This window comes from Rhea americana, unplaced genomic scaffold (genome assembly GCF_003343005.1).
Source record: "Rhea americana isolate MKP2758 unplaced genomic scaffold, rheAme1 scaffold_31, whole genome shotgun sequence".
NCBI classification, from domain to species: domain Eukaryota; kingdom Metazoa; phylum Chordata; class Aves; order Rheiformes; family Rheidae; genus Rhea; species Rhea americana.
In genome coordinates this window covers 6,446,212-6,471,135 of record NW_028186435.1, presented here as the reverse complement: position 1 = coordinate 6,471,135, position 24,924 = coordinate 6,446,212, and the positions used below count along the sequence as shown (strand labels likewise).

At 42.5% G+C, this 24,924-nt stretch overlaps 1 protein-coding gene across 2 annotated transcripts in view; it reads right to left on the bottom strand.

The window, feature by feature from the left end:
• Positions 1-24,924, bottom strand: part of GMPR (guanosine monophosphate reductase) — a 44,142-nt gene that overhangs the window by 9,110 nt on the left and 10,108 nt on the right. The window contains exons 5-8 of one of the 2 annotated variants that reach the window (XM_085310060.1): positions 21,538-21,619; positions 19,015-19,121; positions 12,022-12,064; positions 5,579-5,738 (exon numbers count right to left, since the gene is read on the bottom strand). In XM_085310060.1, coding sequence (XP_085166186.1) covers positions 5,579-5,738; positions 12,022-12,064; positions 19,015-19,121; positions 21,538-21,619 — 392 coding nt within the window. Of the gene's footprint in view, positions 1-5,578; positions 5,739-10,775; positions 10,876-12,021; positions 12,065-19,014; positions 19,122-21,537; positions 21,620-24,924 lie in introns of those variants that run through there. The other variant, XM_085310061.1, reaches the window with a different exon arrangement.

The following is a 24,924-nucleotide window of genomic DNA, read 5'->3' as shown; positions in this document are numbered from 1 at the left end:
CACCCAATTATTAAACATATAGGTGCTGTTTTGGGCAGAACTGGTAGGCTTTGGGTAGCATGGGGCTGCAGGGGTGGCCTGTGTGGGAGGAGACCATAACCTGCCTTTTGCCAGACACAGACAGTTGCAGCCTGCTCTGGAGCCAGCGTGAGCACCCCGTTGCACACCAAAATTGCAGCCAGTTGGAGGAGTCCCTGGCACCTCTACTCAAAAATATTTGAGAAATAGCAGCACTGCTAGAGAAAGTGACATATATGGAGACATGCATGGAGATGTTTGAGGAAACATGAAGCTGGAATCATGCTTTCGAAAGGATGCACTCCAAGCTGGAGTGGGGACAGAGGCCCATGGGTGATCCACATCAGAACACAGACATCCCTGAAGGGACTGTAGCCTACGGGCAGCCCATGCTGGGGCAGAGATTGCAGCCCATGGACAACCCATGCTGGAGCAGGCATGGTAAAAAGGACAGAGGAGCATCAGACAGAAACCATCATACACATGACCCTAAGCTCTGGTGCTGCCCATTGCCTCACTGAAGGAGTGGGACAGACTGAGTGTAACCTGCCGTGAAAGCAAGAGGAGTTGAGACTCAGAAAGGAAGGTGTTTTTTTTTAATTGTTTGTTTTCTTTTTTCTCAGAATCTGAATCAGTGATTAGATGTTCGTGTTAACTGGCAATAAATCAAACCAAGTAAAAATTTGCCAGGTCAAGAGCGTTCTGCCTACAACAAATGTCTGCATGCAGGTTGTGAATGGATTTCAAGGGGTGTCGCAAAAGCTGGCACACTTGACAGAGAGCTGCGTAATCCAGTCAACGGGAACTGCCGAGGGATCTGCAGCACTGACATATCTCCTGGAGTTATGGCCCAACACTAACCCTTTCTCAGAAAAGAAAAGTAGAGAAGGAGCACTTAGGGCTCCCAGCAGCTGGGAAAGGTTTGCTCAGATGCTCTCAGCAGAGACTCAAGGTCTCTCACTAGCCACTGAGAGGTGAATAGAAAAAGATTTCCTTTAGCCATTTTCCAGCAGATGCAGTCTGCAGTGCATCCCATACTTCATGACCAGCTCAAGCCTGCTGCTGGCATAGCGGGACAGGCATAGGGGGTGTGAATCCTGGCAGGGCAGATGGGATGAAGCATGTGTGACAGTGTTCCAGCAGGCCCAGCAAACTGAGTTGAGATAGAGAGGCTCAGGCTGCCACTGCATTAGGCAATGTTATGAGTGGAGCACTTAGGAAGTGGCAGGAATTGGAGGCAGGTCTTTAAGGCTATCATTCAGGATACCAAGAAAAGGCAGGGAGTAGCAGCCAGTTGCTGATGGTGTTTTGTCTCTGTGGCCCATCCCACTGTTAGTGTAAAATAGCAAAATTCAGCTTAGTAGCAGCTGTGAATTGATGAGTGACCACAGTGGGGCTGCAGTGTTCACATAAAACCTATGAAATCTCACAAGGGTAAAAAGTAAGCCCAATAAATTGGTTTTTAACTGAATAATAATACTGTGGTCTCTGTTCCTGCTTGCCAGATTTTTTTTCTCTCCTAAAGGAATCTTAGTAATTGCCGTTCAGAAATTCTCAGCTCTGACCCATGTTCTTCATCGAAGAAAGTAAAAATGTGTAAGTGACACAGAAGTAATGAAACAGGGTACAGAAATTTCATACAAAATTAAGTGGCATCAACTTGACATATTCATTACAAAAACAATTACTCTCATGACTTAATTTCCTGCTACAGTCATCTCACCTTACCTGTCTCTCAGTGCTTGTCAATTTTAATTTAACTGTTTGCTGGAGGCTCAGGTCCTCCAGATAAAATGTTTTATTTCAAGAAAATGAAGTTAAGTAAGTGACATATAGCCTGATTCTGCAGAGAGCTGAGCACAATGAGCTCCACACACCTGGAATAAAACATTGTGGGTGCTCAGGTTCTTCTAAAGATAAAACAGCTTATTAGGATCAGAGCCCATTTACAGCTGGTCTCTCTACACCATTCTTAGTGTAAAATAACGTGCATAAAGAAGCCCCACTGACTTGCAAGTTTGCAGCATCCAGCATTTAAAATGCTGCATTAAAACCTTTTTGGAGCCAGTTCATTGTGAGTTAAACTAGTAGGTGAATAAACTTCTTCTAAGTTTTCCTACCACAGTAATCAAAAGGAAAGCCTGGCCCTATTCCTAACTGCTCCTTCAGTGCCCAGTATACCTACAGCGCTGGATAACCCAACAATTGCTATTTTTAAATTACATATCCATCATGCTGAGGCAGACCAAGCAAGACCAACGCTTGTGTGGTTAGAAAACCCTGAATAGTGGCTACAGCAAACACAAGTTGAGCATCAGCCCCTTCACAATTAACAGCCAAGTCTTACAGAGTAGATGGTTGGAGCAAACAGCAGACTGGGGGAACTCCTGTTATATTACCTGTCAGTGGAATAAACAAGTAACATCTTGAAAGAGACTTAAAATCTCAGATTGTGCTGCTGCTCCCTTGTTGCTGGGTAGGTTTAAGACCTTTATCCCCAAAGGACTCCTTTAAATCAGCATGCAAAACAAAATACAGCAGAATATAAGTAGCAGCGTCCATGAGGGATTTAAAGTGTCCAGACTGAACCAAATACAGCACTTTTCTGTACATCCTTTACTCCTACAAGACATAGACAGTACTTGCACTTTGTCTTACTTTTATGGGGGAACCAGTAAATTGTCCTGTTAGGGAAAATTCCTGTTAGGGAGAATCTTGCTTTCAGATTACAGGCACACCTAACTATGTGGAGCAGAGTTTACAGCTGCCTCAGTCCTTTGGCCCACTGCTACAGGAAGGTTTCTCAAACTTTTCCTGCAACTTTCACCTACTCTGTAGTGGCTGGGCACTAAGTGACTATGTTGCCCTGAGATCCAYGCAGCTTGTCTGGGCTGCACTGCATTCTCCCAAAGGAACAGCCATCAACTACACACCCTAACAGCATCAGGCCTTTCCCACACTCCAGTTGCTGATACAAACACAGGGTAGCAAAGGAGAGCGAGTTATCCTAGCTCAGATAAAAGGCTACCAGCACCTTCGTGTAACTGGCGGTTGCCACTTTTAAACTGTAATATAATTACTCATGCCATCCACTCAGACCAATTGTTCAGAGGCTTTGATGCCAACCAGATGTGCTGGGGGAGAGAGGAGGAACCAAAAAAAAAGTCGACTGTTTCTGGGGACTGGCAGATGAACCCAGAGTGAACAAAGCTCAGAGGCATGCAGGAAGCCTTTCTGGTGCATCATTTCATCTTGTCCCAGACACAGACAGGCTTTTCTGCAGCCCTTTCTTCTGTAAAGGAACGGTTGTGCTTGGAAGAGAAAGGACACTGAGCCTCAGTGCCACTGAGTTCCTGCTGTGCCAAAACCGCCTTGCAGGACAACCAGGTGGAGACCCAGCCACAGGAGCTGGTCCCCTAAGCGATCCACTGACTGGCCTCAGTGTAGCTAGATATCCTGCAGATAGGAGTGCTTTTAACATGATAAAAACACAGCTAACATGAGATTAAAAAACTCCCTTGCTCGCTGCTCATTAGCTTCTGATCAGGGCCCATGAAAGAGATGTGTGGGCTCAGGTCAAATAGAAAGGGTATGCTGCACTCTGGAAAGACATCTAAGTCCACCCCATGCAGAATGTAAAGGTATCCCTTTTCCCTTCTCATCCTATTAGAGGCAGAAAAATCTTGGCTTGAGAATCTGCCAGGATACACATGTTCTCCTCAAGCTACAGTATTTACTGTATTATTTTTTTACTTGTTAAGAAATATATATATATATATATATATATTTTGCAAAAGCAAATGCCAAAACTCAACACATGCATTTTTGCCTTGCAAAACACTTTACTATCATCCCTCATCTCTATGGCCTACTGTTATCTTCCTCTGCCTCAGTCTTCCTCACAAAGTTGTACTGAACCAGACTCCGTATAGTAGGGACAGACTATCAGAAAAGTGCGGAGTTCATAAGCTCTCTGTTCTCCAATCTTCATACGGACTTCTCTTTTAATGAGACTGGGTTTTCTGTCACACAAGGAATGCTAATGACTTCTGTGTCTCTCCTGTATAATGCCTACCACTAACATTCCTTAGTCTCCATTATTATTGAAATTTCATAGTGCATAACAACTAGCTTGGCCAATTTAGGCCAACAGGTCGTATCTTACCATTTTGTGAATATGAGGTACATTTTTAGGGTACATTGTAATGCTTCAGAACTATCAGACAAAAGTCCTCAGAGCAGTCAGTGTCAGGTTAGGTGGGGAAGGAGGCAGCATGCAAGATGCTTTCTACCTAGCACAAAGTCAGGAAGAGTCTGCTTCTTGGCCATGGTTCTATCAGCATATCGCTGTGTCAAAATGTGAACTCTATTTTGTTTTGTAAATCCCATTTTGTTTCAAGGGACCTGCATTATAGTCTCCACTTTCACCTTCAGGGGTGCTGCAACTCTTGCCCCTTGTAGCAGCTGGACGTCTTGGAAAAAAAAATGAATGTCCTGAATATCTGGAACAACAGGTAGTACCACTTGCTCCAAGATCCTCACAGACAGTAGTTTATCAGATAGGACCAGAGCCTGAATCTGGCCCAGAGGAACAGCAGAATCAAAAGGATACCTCACTAAGCCAGCGCATAATGGGAGATGGAAAACATCTTCTGCCAAAGTATGGAACACCCACATAGTTTAACAGCAGTGATCCTATCAGCCACTTGTAAAGAGAGAAGAAACTCAGGGAACTTTTCCACAGTTGGCTGCTTTTTCAAAAATCTGAAATTCTCCGATGCTTTCAGGAGTAAAATAGCAATGGACAAGAGATGCCTTTGCTAAGATCATCTTCTTTGCCTTCCTGAAGGTTGTCTCTGAGGATTTAGCTGAAAACCCAAGTTCCCACATGCTGCATGATTTGCAGAGAAGGGGTAATAGTTACTCTGCTGCTCTGTTAGCTAGAAAGAGGTGGGAGATCTGTATAGTAGGCTTCTGCTGCCCCAAAAGACTGCCCAGTAAATCCAAGCCTGGGTCCCAGAGGTATTGCCTGGGACTGAGAGTGCTTTTGAGGTCCTACGCCCTCACTAGTGTTACAACAGTAACTAAACTCCATACTGGGGCAAACCCCAGCTGCGCTTTCCTGATTCACCAAGCACCCACTCTTTGCAAACAGAAGGGAGTATGTGGGCCAAATGGTAGCCCATCCACCAACAGGATACTTAATCTGGGGAAGGCCAGGAACTGCAGCTAGGTGTGCCTTGTTCCATACACAGCCTGAGAGACCTAGAAGTCAGAACAGTGACTGTTTCCCACATCCTGTGGCAAATGTTGCAAGGACAGCATTCTGGGCTGGCTGCAAGCGAGTAAACATGTCTGCTCCTGGCTATCCAACTCAGCTCCTTTTGCCAGCCTCCCCTTTGATGGCATCCTTCCTTCAGATTTACTGCCATAACTGCTTGTTAATACTTCTTAGATGAGAATACAGGCATGAGACTGTTTGCAATAGATGCTATTTGCAAAATTYGGCTCCGTAAGTTACTGAATGGCTTGCTGCAATTGCTCCTGTATGGATTCATACCTGTATTCAGCAACCCCTCCTGCATACTTCTTCATGGCTGTATCGGAGCTCATCCCGTAGAAGAGCTTCACCTTCTTGCCATTTTTTTCCATAATCTCTCCAGCGCACTGGTCATGGCCTGCAAACATTCCTCCAAGCATGACAAAGTCAGCACCAGCTCCTGTGATCATTACAGAGTGACAGATAAGGAGAGGAGAAGAGGGTGTAAGACAAAGCAAGAACACAATGGCCTCCAAAAACAACAGCCAGTCCTAAATACTTCAGTATACAAGTCCTCTCCTGCAGTGGATGCAATAAACTTGGAAGAAATGCTTTACTGAAGAACTGAGACATGCCAAATTATATTCCCCTGATATTTCAAATGGGAAGAATTCTTTCCTGTTGTTATATTGAAGATGTAGTTCATTATTCTACTCTACTTTACACTCTGTAAAAGTTTCAAGTTCAGTTTCAACCCTTTAATTCACAGAAATACCTTTATTAACTCCAACAGTGACAGCAGTACTTAGAAGTCCTGATCACAGGGGTAAGACCTGTTAGGCTTGATGCTGTACAAACAAGAGGACAACTTCTCCTTCAAAAGTTTCCAGGCTACAAAATGTATGTAGAAATGTACCCTGAAAGGAAGTGTACCCCTGAATGTACTCCAATACTGACAAAAAACCAAGCATATTTTTAAATTACATGATGGATTTTTCAATCCTGCCAAGCACACAGGCGTTCAGTATAGCACAGGATAATCCCTCACAAATGCTCTGGAYGGAGATGTGGTACAGAGCATGCATCAGAGGAGTGGCCTGACTGATCGCTACAGCTCCTAAATACTACAGTGATCTAGGTACTAAATAACAATATTGAACACTCAAATATGCTGGATGCCTGTCCAGTCTGACCATCTCCCCTGGGTTTGCAACTCATGAGCTCAATCCCACTGAGAATAAGATCAGGGAGAACGTTTTGGGAAACGCTCTTCGTTTCTACTGTTATTTCCAGTATTTCCAGCTGGGCTGGAATTTTGCAGCCAGCTGCTCTTACTGTGACATCTCAGCATATCCAGCCTTTCTTGGAAAAATTAAGTGCAGAGGTCTTAGGAAATACGAAAACATACACACATACACACATATATGTACATATACATATATATGTGAAAACAGATTTGACTTTGACTCTTCTCTGAGCTTGCAGTTTCACCCCTGAAACAAAGTATTTTCGTGTCCAAATTGATAGCTTCTTCTATGTGTATGTGTCAGAACAGGCCCTTCTGCTCAACTTCTTCCCAGAACTGGCAAAAGAACAGGGCTATAAATCTCACTTCATAGAAAGCAGATGAGCCTGAACTAACCTGTTCTAAACATGTTCAAACCCCATTTAAACTCTGGGGAGATCTCAGTCTAGGCAAGTCTGACATTTAGGACTCACTCATCTCTGTCACTAACCAAACAAAAGCACTGGACCCTGAGATCTGAACGGTAAGTGAAATCACTACCAACTCTGCACAGTTTCTGCTATTTGTTTAAAAGCTCTGAAGAAAAACCTGAATTTGGTAGTATTTTGATCTCAGAATATTTTTGATCTCATGTCAACTGCAGAGTGTGCGCTGACTTCTAAAAGCCAGCTCCCTCGTCCTGCCCTTCCCCTAAGGGCAGACACAGCAGCAATGCCTGGGAACAGAGAACCCAGCGGCTCTTCTCTGTCCTCACCTCCTTTTGCCTATTTGGTGTTTGAAAGAAACAGTATGTCCACAAAAAAGGGATATTAAAACCAACATTTCTGCTAAACTGCTGAGCAAATCACATGCAGTATTACAGGCAGGCACCCATTCAGTTGTCCTATCCTGCCAGCTACCTGAAGATATTTCAAGAGTTCTCACTCCACATGTCCAGGAGACTTAAAGCCTCAATTTGAATCACATCTGATACTATACTAACATACAAAAATGAAGTGAATGCTCATCCTTTARGATACTCCCAGTTACTGGTGGGGGCACTCCTGTTCCTGCCTAGCATGATCTTGCTCCAGTTTCACAGAAAGTAACTAACCTGGGAAATCTAGTTGATGGCTGCCTCATAAGTGGATGAAAACAACATGGGGAAGGTGGGAGAGGTCTGGGAGTCCATGTTTCAAAGTGGGTCCTGAAACAAGTTAAAGGCCTACCAAAGGACACTCTGGACTCAATGCCTTGCCAAAACCATCCCCATGCTCCTCAGTCCTAAGTCTGTTCCTGGTGGTAGGTTCCCCAGCCTCCAAATAATTAGTGCCGAACTATCACAATCTCTTCTTAGATGCAAACAAAATTTACACTTCGGAATCACAGAATTCTGATTCATGCACACTTAGGTATCTATTATTTTTCTTTTGATTGTGTATTTTGGGAGGAAAGCAAGTACGTTTGAATTACAGGATTGAAACTCTTCCAACTTGAGCAACATTTTCAAACTGCAACGTAATTTAATTTTTTTCAGGAGAGAGGAGCCAGGTTTCAACAAATATAGCCCAGAGCTGTGCTTCACACTAGGCAGAACTTCTAAACATTGGAATGACACACTTACTGCCCTGCAGCTCAGGAATGACAAACCCATATAAAATATATTTTTTCCAGTGCTCTTCAGAACTTTCCACCCTGCTTCAGTATTGCAATGATGTCTGAAAGTTTCGAATCTGTTCCACTGCTTTTGTACCTGTTAATCTTCAGTGAGGAGGCAGCAGTTTTTAACCTGTTCTTTCCTTCTTATGTATACTTTTCTATACTGACCAGAAGCACTGGTGACACTTGCAACACCTAGCTGTACTTTTCATTTTCAGGTACAGGTAGCATGCCATCATTTAAGGTAGTAGAGAACACCTGGTAACAACCCTCATCAGGTAACGGGATGTGTTGGAGTATACTGCATACAGGTGTCTCAGTAGCTTACCTGGAGTCCACTAGACTCGGCCTATTTCAACAAAAAGCCTAAACACATTGCTACACTGTGCTTCCCATGCTCTGATGCTGGGAAGCATGCCCCAATACAGCCCTGCACTGGACCTGTCCTAGTTTTGCCCATTGACATCTCACTTCTTTCAAGTCTTTGCAGAACATGTGTGCTGAAGCCAGCCCAGTCTTGCAGCACTCATACATGTTCACTGGCTCTGCTTGGAATCCCTTAGGTGTCTTTTGTGTGCCTGATAATACAAGATGCAGATAACCAGACTGGCTCCACACACAGCTGGCTGGAGTTAGCTTTGGCACCCCTCCAGGCAGATGCAGTGTAATTRTGCCTGGACTCCAACAAGCTCTAGAAGCAACATTCACCTGTGCTCTGCCCAAGCCGATGAACCTTTGCATCAGTAGGTGTACACACACAGCTATGAAAAAAGGCACGAAGCCACTATGATCTGTCAGGTATGTTTTGGAACCTGTGTATGATCCCAGATGACTTTTCTATCTGTCTTTTCCTTCCTTTTCCTTCCCTGCTCTTGTATCTGTTCTCACCACTGCTATAATGAACAGCAGTAATGTGTTTAAGATGCTGGCGCAGGATTCAAAGGCACATTCTGTTCCCGGCTGTGTCACACAAATATATGTGACCTCAGGCAACTGTCTCTATGTGCTCTGACTTGTCATCTTTAAAAATGTAGACAGTAGTCCTCTCTGGGGCACTCTGAGAAGTGTATTCATGTTATCAGCCTTTTCAAGGGTGAAGTTATGTGAACCATCTAGGAGGCCCACATAAAGTTCTTCATGTGCTCTCTTTCACTCCTGTATCAGAATACCTCTTTCCTTCCTGATCGATGTATAGTTTTTCCATTATCATCTCCAATGCCCAATGGCAATGTCATCTTCAGTTTCCCAAATCCAGATGTTCCCATTCCAACAGTCTCTTCCAAAATATCTGTAACTCATAGGATTTTGCCCCTCAATTTTAGTGTTTCTCTATTATGATGTCTGCTTTTCTCTGCTAGTCTTCTGCCTTGTTTCCCCTCTGTGAGCATGCCCAGTCTACCTCTGATTGTTGACACCAGTCAATAGCTGAGCCTCATCTTTCACATGTAACGCTTCTCAGCACCTTCTTCAAGGTTCTTCATAGCTCTTCAGTTGCACTCAATCTATTCTACCCTGCAACCCCTCCTGATGCTAACTTTTCTCCTCCTGTCACATCTTTTTCACTGCCAGCTTTCACATCTGGAACCTCCTATTTTTTTAAGGTAGTCACGATCCAAATGACTACCTTATCACTGCTTTGTAGTGAACCCCTTAACATGCCTTTCATGCAGACTTTTAACAATGGTCAACCAAAAAGAGATGGTATAATCACATGTAAACCGAAAATCTTCTTCAGGTCTTCGCCATGCCTTGCCCAGGTCTCCATCTCCAGGTAAAATGGTGTGTCTATGTCCTTTAGCCTTCAGTCCCTGATATCCAATATATTTATGCAACTCCTCTCCCCCAAGAAGCTCTCAGCATGATTCAGTGCTAGGATCAGGGCTTTGGCTTGTAAATGATGGCATGAAGGCTATCTTTTGCATAGCTCACACAGCCAATCACCTCAACAGCATTCAATAAACACTGATAATAATAATGTTATCTGGAGGTTTATTCTGCCATCCATCTGGGATGGCATACCTTGCTCTATCCAGTCAGGTTTCCAAAGACTGGCTATCTCAATACACATAACCACACATGGTAAGTCTATTGCCTCAAGGTAATCTCTTTGAGTTCCAACCCCATACCTGTGACACACAGCTTAGACTATACTCTCTGATCTACTGTCAGTGTAGGACTGCTGCCTATATAAATCTTAGCTTTTTCCCCACACTCCTATGCTAGGGAGATGAGGGCCTGAATCTGCCCTTCCACAGGTCCTCAGTGTAGCCCCAAAAGATTAAACCGACCCATCAGACTTCCTATAAACATTGCAAAGAAAAACAATTTAAAGACTTTGAAGTTGTTTACTGTTATTTTAAATTCTGGAAATGCTCTTGTTGAAATAAGACCTTTTCCACTGGCCAGGTTTCTGCCGCAGCAGCCTGGAATGCAGCAAGGCCATAATCCCAGCTGCAACAGTCCAATGATGACTCTCGCAACAACTGGGAGAAGCCAGTGAGCCAGAGAAAGCCAGGCAGATCAAAGGCCTCAGCACAAGCAGCATGATGTCAGGGTGGGATGGGGTGAGGAGAGGTTGGATGTTTTTTTTTTTAATATAATCTTGTTGTTGGAAAGGGCGGGTGCTCGTGTCAGCTATGTAAGAATCACCCATCTGAAAGTATGTCTCTCTACTTCACCTCACCCACTGAGTAACCTGCGGGTCCTGTGAAACCTGAGGAGAGAGTAGATTTCTTGCTGGTAGCAATCATCCCAGAGCTGTGCTTAAAATTCTCTCATTCTTTTTTGTCATCTGACCCATCTGAAAACAGGAGCTGTCTGCAAACTCAGAAGATAGATTTTGGTTTCAACCTTTCCAGGAGGAAAGTTTTTGTTGGCACAGCCATCATCTTAGTTTGGGCCTGTCCCTGCTTTCCAGCCTTGCAAAGCTTCCTGCCAAGCAAATGTGCTTTATCATAATGCAACATCTCTTCTATCGTATCACCCTGAAATACCAATGTCAGGCTGTGCTGTCTTACTGTATTCCAAGCACCTCCACACTGAGACATCTCCAAATGGACTGGTGTTTTGGGGGAAAGGGGAATGTCTTTAAATATCCTGCCAGCCCAGTGCTGAGTGCATTCAGTCATTGATTGACATACAGAGGAGGAACAGGGTTATGGCTAAGTGACAACCCTAACCTCCCTCCTCCCCAACTGATGTAACTTTCATGCCCAGCAGAAAATACTCTGCCCAGCAGAAAATACTCACAGATTAACTGCTCTGCTCTATCAGTAAAAGCTAGTGCAAGTTACTAAAGCTATTGGCATGAGAACAAATCTGTTAATTATTAACTTGGATGTTTTAGACATCTGCTCAGTTCTAGGGGATACAGCATAAACAAAATGGTAGCTCTTCAAGTGGATAGCTGATCCCAAGAACATTCCTTGGGATCTGTCTTGCCTTTTTGCTTTGTTACTGTGTCCAACACATATTACACCATCTCTTTGTCCATTCAAGGCCCAGGTCAGCCAGATCTAGCAATGCTGTAGTCATCCTTGAACCCTACTCAGAAGAAATCCTTATCAGTTTTCTTTGTACCACTGTCCCAGTGGTTATATCAGAAAGCCTGCCTCATGCACACCTGGCAGATAGTTTCTAAATAGGACTTCGACCAGGGTATGATCTTGCTCTGTAGAATTTGGACTGTGTAAATCAGACAAAGAGCAAATTTATATTTGGTGTATTAATTTCAGTGGAGTCAACCACAGGGACAAATGTAACCTATTGCTGATTACACATTCAGGGTCAGATTGACTCCTGCATCACTGCTGACTGCGCTGGACTTACATTGGGAATAACCGTAGCCCTTTGTCCTTACCAAATGCTTTGGCGACATCTCCTGGGCAGCTGCATCCTCCATCCTGCATAAAGAGAAGAGAAGACAGTTGACAGCAGTCTCAGCCAGTGAGCACTTGCAACCTGCAGCAGAATGGCCCCTCCTCAAGAACAGCACAGCACGAGCTGACTGCGATGGTTAGTATTTAGCATCTTGGCAGAGTTTTTAGGAAAACCCATAATATTTTTCCAATGCTTTTCTTAATAAGGTTTATTTACTCTACCATATAGTCCATTGATAATACCCCAGGTAACATCAGCAATGCAACTCCCTAAATCTCAGAAACTGGAAAGCAAAATCTCCTCTGATAATCTGAGTCATTTCCTGACATTTTAATGAAGGGCTATGTGATGCAGAGGTACAATAAACCCCTACCATAAACCACCAAAGACATTTAAAGTAACTTTCTCAACAGTTTACAATAATACATAAAAAGGACACAGTGGGACGGATGGGGAAATATGCCATGAGATATGTTGGATTTTCATCTGATAATCTTTAAGTGAGTTGATTAATCTAATCTTCGGTAAGTGAAAATGAATCTCTTCTACTCCTCACTGTTTTCTATGGGTTTGGAAGAGAAACATCACTTCAGTTCTTTAGCATTTTAGACCTGTGTGTTCCAGTTTTGGTGCAGAGCAAAGCAGAGGTGGGTGAGGGGTTGCTGGCTGGGCAGAAGAGAAGCTACATAGATGCGACAGGGCTGTGAAAAAGGAAAGACATGTTTCAGAGTGCTTATGGTTCTTCAGGTCTTGTAAAGGTCTAAGCATCAGATAAAAGATACTGACCACTTTCCTRCATGGTCACTGTCATGAGAGCTCCCCGCTCCTTTGAGGAGCAGGGTCCTTAGCAGAGTGCTAGTAGGTTTCCTGCTTTTGAAGCTGCTCCCCAGACTGGTTACTTCATTTCGTTTCACCTCTCTGTGGGCAGAAATGTGTACCTGCACATGACCAGTGGCTGAGCACAGCTAGACCCCCACCACTATCATCCATTTTAGAACAGACTTGGTCAGGTAGTTGGCAGCAGGGCTGCGTGTGAGAACCTCACTGTGCACACAAAGGACTCGGAAACAACCTGAGCAGATGGATCCAAAAATGAGTGGCTATTCAAAGGCTATCCACTGGAAACTACATCTGGTAGACATTTAAAGGCTTTTATTCCATTTGCTGATAACCTTGAGCACATTATGCCTTTTGTTGAGCTAGACATTCTTGCTGTCAGTTCCAGAAAGGAATGCAGGGCTGACAGCTGAATCTCTCTCACCAGTCAAGGGCTCTGCTTGTGCAATTCTCTCCCTCTGACAAGCTTGTCAGAGCCCGGAGGAGGGTGCAAGTGTGTGTACATGTGCTGGGAGGAGGAAAAGCAGAGTTAGAGAAAGGGGTCTAATAATCTTCAAACCATTGTGTCAGGAGTTTGCCCAAATCTTACAGCCTGGCTGAGGACACTCTAGCAATGGATGCTCTCTGGTAGATGGATTATAGTCTATTCTCATCGGGTGGCTCAGTATCTGACTTTTATAATTATCCCAGTAGTAGGGGTGATGGAGGCTTTATACCTCCAGAAGTATTATGAGGATCCAGGCCTTACTGTGCAATCATTAGTCATTGGCTTTAAAAAAAAAAATCACTTAGAATGTCACCAAATTACAAAATGCTGAAYAGATTAAGAGACTTCCAAAAGCTCATGAGTTACCATTTAAGATAAAAGGAACCAACGATGATGATTCACAGTGCTCTTTTTGTAGATATCTCCACTTACTTTGCTAAAGTGGGTAAATTTAATGACACCGTTTTACAGAAACAAAAAGGGGACATAATAAAAAATTATGGCGGAAGATGGTAAATAATAGACATATATGCATTAAAACACTTCATCACATGCGAGAAATCAAGCAATCCATTCAGAAAATAAGACTCTGCCTCTGCGTTCAATTTGGGAAGCTTCCCCTTGCAGGCCAGCTGCTCCCAACAGGGGCCTGAGTCTGGACTCGAAATGAACCACTGGGGCTACAGCCGTAGGGCTTGCTGTAAGCTCAGGCTCTACCTCTMAGCCACTGGGTCTTTTATCTGCACAAATCCCCCGTGAACACAAGAGAACTGGGATTCTTCTGGAGTAGCCTGCCTGGAAAGTGTTTCCATGAGGTCTGCAGAGGACACAACTCATACAGCTAGGTGCTTAGGGGAAGGAGAAAGGAAAACAGCTTTCCAAGCAACAGTATTATTTTAACACGGGTAAAACAATGTGATTTTCCCCAGTCTTGTTCTCAGAACAGATGAACCATTTTGCAATAGCAAAATTTAGCCTGAGGAAAAGCAATACAGGATGAAAAACTAGTTTGAATCGCAATTTATAATAATTTTATAAATTCTAATTTGTAAGTTTCAAGTAACCTTTCTAATAAACAGTATAACCAGGCTTTCTGACAGAATCAGCAGATAGCTGTTTGTTATGCAGAAGTTATATAAAGCATGTGGCAAATACAGTAGTAGAAATAATACATATGGTGCTTCTATTATGAAGCACATAAACTGGGCATAGTTCCTACGTGGAAAGTGTGCTGTGTGAAGGCAGCGATGGTATGGCAGTAGCTGGGTGAAGAAACCCTTAGTCATCCTTCACAGAGAATGCCCCTCTCTTGGGCAGGGTGAAGGGGAAACAGGGATCTCTGTCAGATGTTGGCCAAATGTGAGAGGACACGTGCAAGACTGCCTTCCATTCTCCACATTGCTGGCTTACTAGGATACGTGACTGCCTCTCTACACAGGAGAGGAGTTGTCTGACCTACAAGAAACAGAAACTTTATCTCAAGTAAGGTGTTTCTGAAAGAGCTCTCCTGCTAAATGGCCTCTTCTCTCTAACTCACTGTTGCACTTTCTCAAGGCCAATGGAGTCAGGAGAATGAAAATGGAGACTATTCACTCCAGTACAATGTAGCAGAGGAAAGAAATGGTGCTTTACCTAAGGCAGAGTTTCCTCTCTTCTTTCACTGAGTTATGAAATACTCATTCCTGAGGTAAGCTTTGAGTCTTAGAGATAGTTTAGCACGAGAAAAGTAACAGGGGCAATTTCACCTCCCTCTTCACTATATGAATGACTCTAGAGAGACATCAGGCACTCACTTGGCCTATCATGTCTGCCTAAAAATTGTCATCTTTTTAGTTAACGTATCAGCTCCAAAAATCACATGTAATCACTTCAGAAATGCAAATATGCTTAAACTGCCAGTGTGCTGCCATCCTAGCAGAGCTACTGGAGAACAGCCCTCAAGTCTGCTGTATTTCTCGCAGTGCCTGTACTGTTCTCAGCACTGTCACTGTCTCATTCTAGGAGTGGGACTTATTTCCCCTCATATATAAGTTATGACAAGATAACTGAAAGAGGAGCAACTCGATAAAGGCACCGGATGAGACAGAAGATACGAGAAAGCACTCCAAAGCACCTGTATCACATCATCAGCTATAATCAACAGATTTTGCTCATAAATTACGAAGATAGCTCGTAGGCTTTGAGTCCTTTCACATCCTGCCTGCCTTCAATATCCATCCTTTGATAGCAATATAACAAAACCTGCTGGACATGCTTTCTCCCACCTAATCAATGTAGATGACTGTGGTAATACTCTGCTTGGAAAGACCTCCTTTGGCTCAGGCGCAGCATGCCCTTTTCTGAACCTACCTAAGAATGGCAGTTGCAAGACATTTGGAGGGATGCTATGTTTACTTATTGYCCGTAGCCTCAATAATTACATACTTATGTTTGCTCCCATTTAGTGTCTCCCCTTAGAAATGTATCTCTCTCTTTTACTACCCTTGCCAGAGCTCTGGCAATGATCAAAAGGTCATGCTTTGCTTCCCAATCAACACTCCAATGCCAATTTGCTGCAGAATTCCAGCAAAAGATCCTCAGCCTTGCTCTAGTCTCTGTGAGAGTTGAGCTGCAGTGTTGTAAGAGACCCCACTTACAGCTGAACGTAATTCTCTTGGCCCAGATGCTGAGTAGRTATGTATTAAATTGCACTTCTATACTCCTCCTGGAATGGATAGAGGTTTGTTAGGTGTGGGCTCACTCAGACTGACAACCTAGGCAAGTCAGCAACTGATCCATCCCCAAAGCATAGGAGGAACAGCACAGAATCATCTAATTTTTCAACAGTTTAAATACACACTGTCTTAGAGATGTGTGTCCAGGATCAAGACCCATGCTGCAGGGGTTTCAAACTGCTTTCCAACAAAAAGGTTACACTTGCAGGAAACTAACGCACCACCAAGATGAAAAGGCAGTTCCCTGATTCACTCTATTTTTTTCCCCAAATCAAAAAAGCTATCCTTTATCTTTTTGTGGGTAAGCGATAGAAGGAACACAGGATTGGAAAACCATTTTCTGTGAGCAGAAGTTGCAAAACATTCAGTAATATACTGCACAGATAAATGCATAGATGTGATCGGGATGGAGCTCAACAGCATATTATCAAAAAACCTACCTACTAAATTCAACTTTCTTAATGGTAACAGTTCAAGAGTTGGGAAGCACATAATTAAAGTGTTCAGAGTAAGCAGCCTCAACAAAAGCTGCATTTGAAAGTCATTTAAGAGAGCATTTTCAAGCYTGAGATAAATTAAAGGATTTGTAAACATGGAATCTCACAGTTTCATTGGTCACAACTGTGATCTAAGCGCTCTTCTGACCTCAGTTGTACTGTAATGTCCCTGAAATCAAAGTAGTAAAATGCTTGTAAATAGTTCCTTTCTATCCTCCCAAACAGCTCCACTTCAATAATTTCTGTGCAAAGGCAACTCTCCTTGGAATGAGCATGGAAAGCAACTCCTCTTCAGCATTACCTTCTCAGAAACTGTAATCTCTCCAGTAATTTCAGGGTGAGAGACCCAAGTCATGGAAAAGGCATGGCARGGTTTTTTGCTTACTCTCCAAGAGGTATGAGCAGCATTGGATCTGACGCCCCTCAAAAACCTTGGGTGTGATGCCCTAGGCAGGGGGAAATACTGATCTATTTCCAGTTTCTGACCCACCTGCATTTAAAAAAGACCCAAACTACTGCRTCTGTGAGCAGCAGACTTAATGAAACCTGCTTTCCTATGATCCTAGGTATTTTAGAACTGCAGTAGACTTGTGGGTCTCCCTTAGGCTGGCCACTGTGACACCCACCTTCATGTGGCCTGTCTAGCTATCCCTCTTGATGTGCTGGCTGGGCAAGAGAAAATAGGTATTGTGATTAACCTGAAGGTTATTCATTGGGGTGCTAACATGGGCCAGCCAGTATGTTTGGTACACATATGCTGACTAGCAGTCTGACCATTGCCTCTTAGCTGCCAAGTAAAGCTGCAGAACTCTGTATATCTCAGCTCCTGACACTTCAAGGAAATGGGCTCAAATATCAGATGGAGCCCCACAGAGGCCCAGGCTCACTGTAGGATCATAATACCTATCAGTCTTATTTCCCCCTCTAACATCTAGGGCCACTGGCAGACAGGCAGACAACTACTTGTTTTCTTGGGAAATAGGGCAGTAACATTCTTCTRAGAGTTGCTAGCAGAAAAATGCTTATTGTAAAACCAGGATGTGTCTCTCAGTCACTGCTAGGATGGCATCTATCAACCTTCACAGTAACAAGTAGGTCTTTCATGCTGTACTGCACACGTTTTACTGTTTGCTACAGGCATAAACATTCATCATACTCCCCAAGCAATAAAAACACAGACTGATTTTATTTTTTTCCTGCAAATTTCATAGAGTGGAATCAGGAAGAGAAGGGAATACATATGTATGAACAATAAAGAGCAAGAGAGATCTGACTGTAATACATACTTCCCCGATCAATTATACCCATAGTTCCAAGAAGTAAAGTCAGACCCTTTCCTATCAGAACATTTTATATCCTTTTGCTTTCCCCCAGTCATTTTTTCTCCTCTTCCCTCCTTCCTCTACAACACATACACTTCCTTACAAGGATACCACATCACAAATGGGTTGAACAAATCAGAACYTTCCAGCGATGTCACTTGGCAGCAGATCTAAAACTTAGTGTGTGAACTCTCCTAGAGCCACAGTGGGAGACCTGCTGGCTGTGAGGGCAGCTGTGAGCATGGTACACTGGACAGCCTCTGTGCCTTCCCAATCTCTGGCTGCCTTACAACCAGCCTGCAGACCAACTGCACAAACGTCGGTGGTGGTACATGGGCCAGCTGGGCACATGTAAGCACACAGGACCTTTGGGTGACATAGGTTGTGGTCTAGCTTGGTCTGAGGTCATGCATTACAGATCTACTTCCTGTATGAGATAAGCTTGGCCTTCCTGATGGACTGGAAGTTGACATTAGCAGAAATAAACATATACCCTCTTTTTTCCATAGGCTCATTATTTTCCCAGAGCTGTGTGAGAACAGCAGCTGCTTGTATGCCAGCTGTGCTCAAAAGAGCCACCTCGCTAACACTCCTAATTCTGCAGAGAGCACTCTTTCAGGATATCACCTGAATCCATTCAGCTACCAGTAGAGAGATAGGCACATATCATTTTACCTTGTACTCCCCTCTACCRCCTGTCCTGTCCTTCAGTTCCACTCTCTGAGGGAAGCCACATTTAACTTTCACTCATTTTTCAGAAATCTCTCATAGGAAGTACTGTCTACCTTGGCACAAAAACACTATCATGCTTCTTATTCTGTTCACACAGCAATTTACTCTGCTCTGTTCAAGGGCTAAGAAGCAGCTTTCCAAAGGCACAAATAAGAGTGAGGTGCCCAAGTCTTTTTAAATATTTATATTCCTCTATTTACGTAGGGGGAGTGGGTTATTCTTTATGTTCATATCTCCCTTGACTACCTAGGAGCTAGTCTAGGGGTCACCTGGASATGACAGAAGGATAACCTTTTACATGCAGAGGGCACGGGACTGTTTGATTCTCCTGTTCCACAACAATTTGCGCAGTGTGAATCTTGAGATTAGATCATAATTACTTACAGAGATGATATGTCCYTTCAAGCCATGCGCTGAGTCTGCACACTCAATAACAGCACTGAGCTGTGGATAGCCCACACCTGTCTTAATACGGGTGGTGCACACAGAGCCTAGACAAGAATGAAAAAAAAACATAGTCAGTTAGGCTGGCAGAAAAAAGAACAGATTATTTTATTTTTCTTGTGGAAAACCTGTTTCAATCTGCATTATTTCCCTCCCCACCCCCCACAAGAAGTCTCTATTGCAAATGTCAGCTTCTTACAGATAAAAGGAACATATGGAAACTTTGGTTTTGAAATGCTGTCATACCAATTCATGGGAGTTGTAATTCAGGTGACTAATACCCCCCTTCTTCTCCAGGGCCAGAACTCCCAGTTTAGGTCTCATCTGTAATGCTTCCTGGTGAGGGAGTTACTGCATCACGGGAGAGGAAGTCCAACCGAGATGCCTGAAGAGAAGGGGGACAAAGGGACCAGAGTCACAACTTCAATGAGGTTCAGTAGCAACATTTAATATCTGAACATCTTTTCTAATGAAGAAATACTTCTAGTTATCTTTATCTCTTGTCTACAGATATTTTTAAAATGCATCTGTAAGAACATCTGAGCTTTTTTTCTTTTTTTGTGGAAATTCTCCACAAGGAAGAGAAACTAATTTTTGCCTAGTACTTAAAGCAGAAGTATTCGGTTGACCACAGTAACTGAGAATTTAAGAAAATCAGTAGATAGCATTTAAAAGGTAAGACAAATAATCAACAGAAAACTATAGTGTCACATTACAAGAAAGTATATTAATTATATCTATTAAAACTATACTGTAGATAAAAATGGTGTGCATATATGTATATTTAAAAACTGTGTGTGTACAGATATATATGTGCACATATATAAATGCAAGTATTTTTAAATATGTATATATGTACACACACACATATGTACATATGCGTATCAAACATTACAATGCCAGTTTAATACAGCTTTAGATCTTTTGAAATGCCTTCTCTATTTTCTCCTCAAATTAAGAGTCAAAATGAAAATTGTTTTATGACAATCCAGGGTCCTATCATTTAGGATACAGATCATAAACATTTTGCATGATAGCAAAAATTTCAGAACAGATTCTAGATTAAATGTAGAGAAGTCTGGACCCTTTACCTTATTCAAGTATACTTAAACTATTTGTAAAGTAAAAACTTCCAGCTATCTTTCAGAAAACTGGCAATGTATAAGCACTGAGAAATACTTCTGCAAAGAAGGAAGAAAATTAATTTTAAAGAAAGTAAGTAAGTGCTTAAAWGCCTAATGCTTTATAATAAATCACTGACATTTTCCACAGAATGGATCATTATCTGAGAGTCTCAAAATATGATTTTTTGTGAAGAACATTTGTTACCTTTGCTTTTTTTTTTGCTCTTTGACCTGTATAGATCTGTTCTGGCAGGTTTCCAGGGAGGACTACACAAAATTTACTCCTAAYTGTTTCCACTTTGAGACTACAAAGTATATTTCTTCTTTTATATCTGAACTTTCCTGTGACAATCACCCCACAGCATCTCTGCTGTTTGCCCTTCAACTATTTTACAGTATTTGTTGTTTACTGTCTTCCTGGACATTACTGCAACCTTCATTACATCATTGGAYATGCTCAATTCATGGACCATAACCACTTTCAAATGTTCAGTAAACAATCTGCCTGCGCTACACTGGCTGATCGTGGCTATAYAGTCAGTGGCAGTTGTGCTAACTAATTTAAATCTAGCCCACACATACTGACCCCAGCTGCAGTCTATGAAGAAAATGGCGAGAGGAAGGAGCACATGAGCAGACAGACAGCCAGGGATGGGACAGAAGAAAAAGAAAGGCATTATAACAGTATAAGCCAGGCAGCAGTATTATGGAATTGAAGGCAAGAAAAAGACTGTATGAAGTATAGGGTCCTCCCATTTATTCATGATAATGTTACAGTGATAGATAACACGTAACAGCATTAGTATAACTATTAGAGCTCTTAAGCAATAGCAAAGGGTAGAGGCAGTAATATTATCCATACTTCACACTTCCTTCATGGCCTTTTATCTTTAAAGCCATCAACAAGGTGAGCAATCTCATCACAGAACACAAATCATAAAGATATTTAGAAACCTATCTTTCTTTATCCWCCAAAGTAGAAGTGAATATCCTGAACAGAGCATCCATCAAGCTTTAGCTGGGGTGACTCAGTCTTTTTTCAACAGGCTGGAAAGACAGTGCTCCTAAACACAACACATTATCACTGATCATGTCAGCAACCCAGTACTTCCAATGATATATACATCTTCACTTCTAGATACTGCTTTGCAATATGTACAACCAGCCCACTACTCACGTATTTCTCAAATATGCTGTGGGCAAGGGCACTGTTACTTTGCTAACCTGAGTGGTTCAAAGCATCCTTGCGCACAAGCAAACAGMTGCAGCATTATACACCTGCTCCATCTGAACAACTCTTCCAACAACTTTACCATGAGTCATCCTGGATTTGACTTACCTGGTCCAATACCCACTTTAATAATATCTGCTCCAGAAAGAATAAGTTCTTCTACCATCTCTCCTGTCACCACATTGCCTGCCTAGACAGAAGGAACAATATAACATATACGGGAGATTTTAGGACTAGTTTAGTAAAAAGTAATGATGACATTGTGGAGTTTTTTCTAGGTCTTTTACTAGTTGAACCAGGAAGAACATAGTTTACCATACTGTACATTGTGCATGCCACAGAAATTAAACAGATCATATAGGTACATTTTGAAACTACATGATTTCATGATTGGTGTAGTAATCTCCAATTTGAAGAGATGTTTGAAATCCAAGTCTGGTTTGGATTCCAACTCTGTGGCTTGTCTCATGTCTGTGGCATGTTCCTCACAAAAATTGTGCAAAATAAACATAAACCTGCACAAAACATGAGTCCAGTTGCCCTACATCACTCATTTTGAGCTCTGTTCTAGGCTGTTCATTCAGGGAGATAYCTGAATTTAGAATCCAGAGATGTTCTGAAAACTTCTTACGTAATGATATTTCAGGACATAACACGTGTTCGTAGCAGTACTGATAGAGGCAGAGCAGGAGGCAAATTCTAAATCCTTACTCAACATTTTCTTAATTTTTACTGAAACAAAACTTCTGCTGAAGTCAACGGGAACTACACAGGGAATGCTGGGCATCCCATTCTCTGCTTACTGATTTTTGGATTGTAATTTGCTATTTATTTGCATTSAATTTTACTTCTCCCTTTCACGAACCTGAAACAGCTGGCAAGTCACCACCTGAGGCACTTAACAGAACAGTGATACTTTCAGGCAGCAGYTTCTGGTGCACAACACAGGACCTGTTAACTTTTCTTAAAACTGCAGATATTGATTTTAAAAATAATACCAATAAAAAATAATTGTTGGAAATACAGAATATGTAATAGGTACAGTATTTCCAACTAAGTACTGCTTCCTTTCTGCTCAGTGGCAATTTGCTATACTAAGTGTTATGCACTCTAAGACAGGGTGATGGACAGTATGCTGCTTAGAGTGTTAAGGAARCAGTTTACATTTTGAAGACAGATGACTACCTGTGCAGTGTGATACTCAATAYATTATGACTTAGTGAAATCTGAAGTATATGCAACAGATTTACAAATGCAGACAAATGGGCATTAAAGTCAGTGGCTCCATGAGATTTGGGATCAAACGTCTATTTAAGTTAAACACCAGTGTCTTCTCACCAGCAGCGCATAGCAGGCTGTCAAATTGTCTCTTCAGAAATGCTAACCAGACGTTTAATGTTAAAGTAGCACTACAGAATGCTGTAACTGCATATGTTGATTCAAAGTGCTCATCCTAGCAAGGAGAAGCACTTATGTCCCTAGCACACATTTTTTTCCTGGAATGCATGCACACACATTAGTGGTTTCAGTCTTTCTGAATTTGCAGATCCTTAACAATTTTCAGGAAAGATGTGAGAAGATAGAAGATTTCAASCTGCCAAACACAGGCTTCTTTCACGTAGATACCTTTTTCAGATCTCGGAGAGGAAAAAAACCATTGCCAGAGAAAGATACAGCTACAGTATGTGACACTGCAGTATCACAGCTGAAGAGCAGGAAACGCATGGTCCTCCAGCAAGAGAAGCTAGATTACTTCAACTAAAAAAGAATCTGAAAGGTGAATATAGAAAGACTGAGACTACAGAGAGGAAATCCCCTTAAAGTTAACTAAGGAAGTAAAGTAACTGGAAATTGTACAAAAAAGCCACTATAAACAGTAAGCTTTGTGGTGTACTCGGGGAAGCAGTCAGGGAACATAATAATTGCTGGATGTATTGTATTAGTGAAAACTATGCCCAACTTGAAGTACCAATGCATTGCTAAATTGCTGGAGAACTGACTTTCTTGAAAGAGAAATACTCTAGTAATTACCATACTKCTAATTTTACTTTGCTACCCCTGGTAGTAAAATAACAGCATCAGTAATAACTGAAAAGCCCCTGCAGCTCAGGTAAACCAGCATGCTTTCAATGTAGTCAGTTATTAGGAGCTATAGCAATTTACCCCAGCTGTGGGCCTGGCCTTACACATTCAGGATGACATTCAGCTGTACCATCGCTCAGTGTGAGGTTTCAGTGAGCGTCACCCTGGCTCATTCCAGGACTACCCAGGATGACTGAACTGTGGGTCAATCCTGAGGAAAGTCTGGCCTCAAAGAAGTCAAAGGGAATCTCACTATCGACTTTAATGGGATCAAGATTTCACCTAACAGGATTATAAAGGCTATAGCTCCTCTGACAGAGATACAAAATTAGTGAACAYAGTAGGGCAGTGCCTCTGAATTATGATACTGCACCTCATAAAAGCCTGCTATAAATATCGACTCACACTGACTGAAACAGGAACACTGCTGCACTGATTGAAAGCTGCTGGCAAATGGCAATGGATCAAGTTGGGGAGAAGTGTCTGTGACAACAGTTCTCAAACTTTCTTCCTGTATCCTAGAGGGAAAAGCACAGTCTGTGCCTCCACACTATAAGAAACACTGCCAAAGGACACTTCTCACCCACTAAAGCAAAGGGTGCTTTACTGTAAGATGGAAAGACAGCACTCTGTGCTGGACTGAGCTTTACCACATAGGTGCTGTACTCAGTATTGTGACTGACCCAAGAGAGCTGCAGTAACATCACTGTGTCCTGTTCCACAACCCCAACTGGCCTCCTTCTCGGACTCAAGTGAACACACCATGACTGGACCAACTCTGCCGCTGGTTCCAGAGATAAACTGAGAGGTGTCTGCATGGCTTCATCTGACTGAATTCTGCTTCCACTGAGCCCTTTGTAAATATTGTTACTGACTCCAAGAGGAGTTATGGTTTGTGGCAGTTGTTGTTTCTCTCTGTTCCTGCTTTGTGATCTGCTTGTCTCCTTTTCTGGTTCACATCTTCTATGCGCCACACTATCGGCGTATGTGCTCTTGCCCCAGCCTCTTCCTCCCTGCCACAATCCCTGCTCCCCTCCCTAGAGCTTCTTCTTTATAATGAACAGTAAGAGAACACTAGAAAAAGGAAAATCATGGGTAAGTACTTGGCAAAGCTTGATGACACATTTTTTTGTAATTACACTAATAAATATGAACTAATTTTACTGTAACACAAACAGCTTGACCCTGCACCATCAATGCACCAGCTGAARTTTTGTTGTTGACTTCAGTGCAAGTAGGTGCAACCTCAACACTTGATGCTGTGGTACAGCAGAACACTYCACTGGACCATTACTCGGATTCAGGAAAGCAGAGCCACATTAGTGGGACACTCAGGAGATTTGGCTTCTGCTTCTTCCTCCATCTTCATTCTAATTAGTAATATAGGGCAAACCACATTGTTCCTTTGTGCCT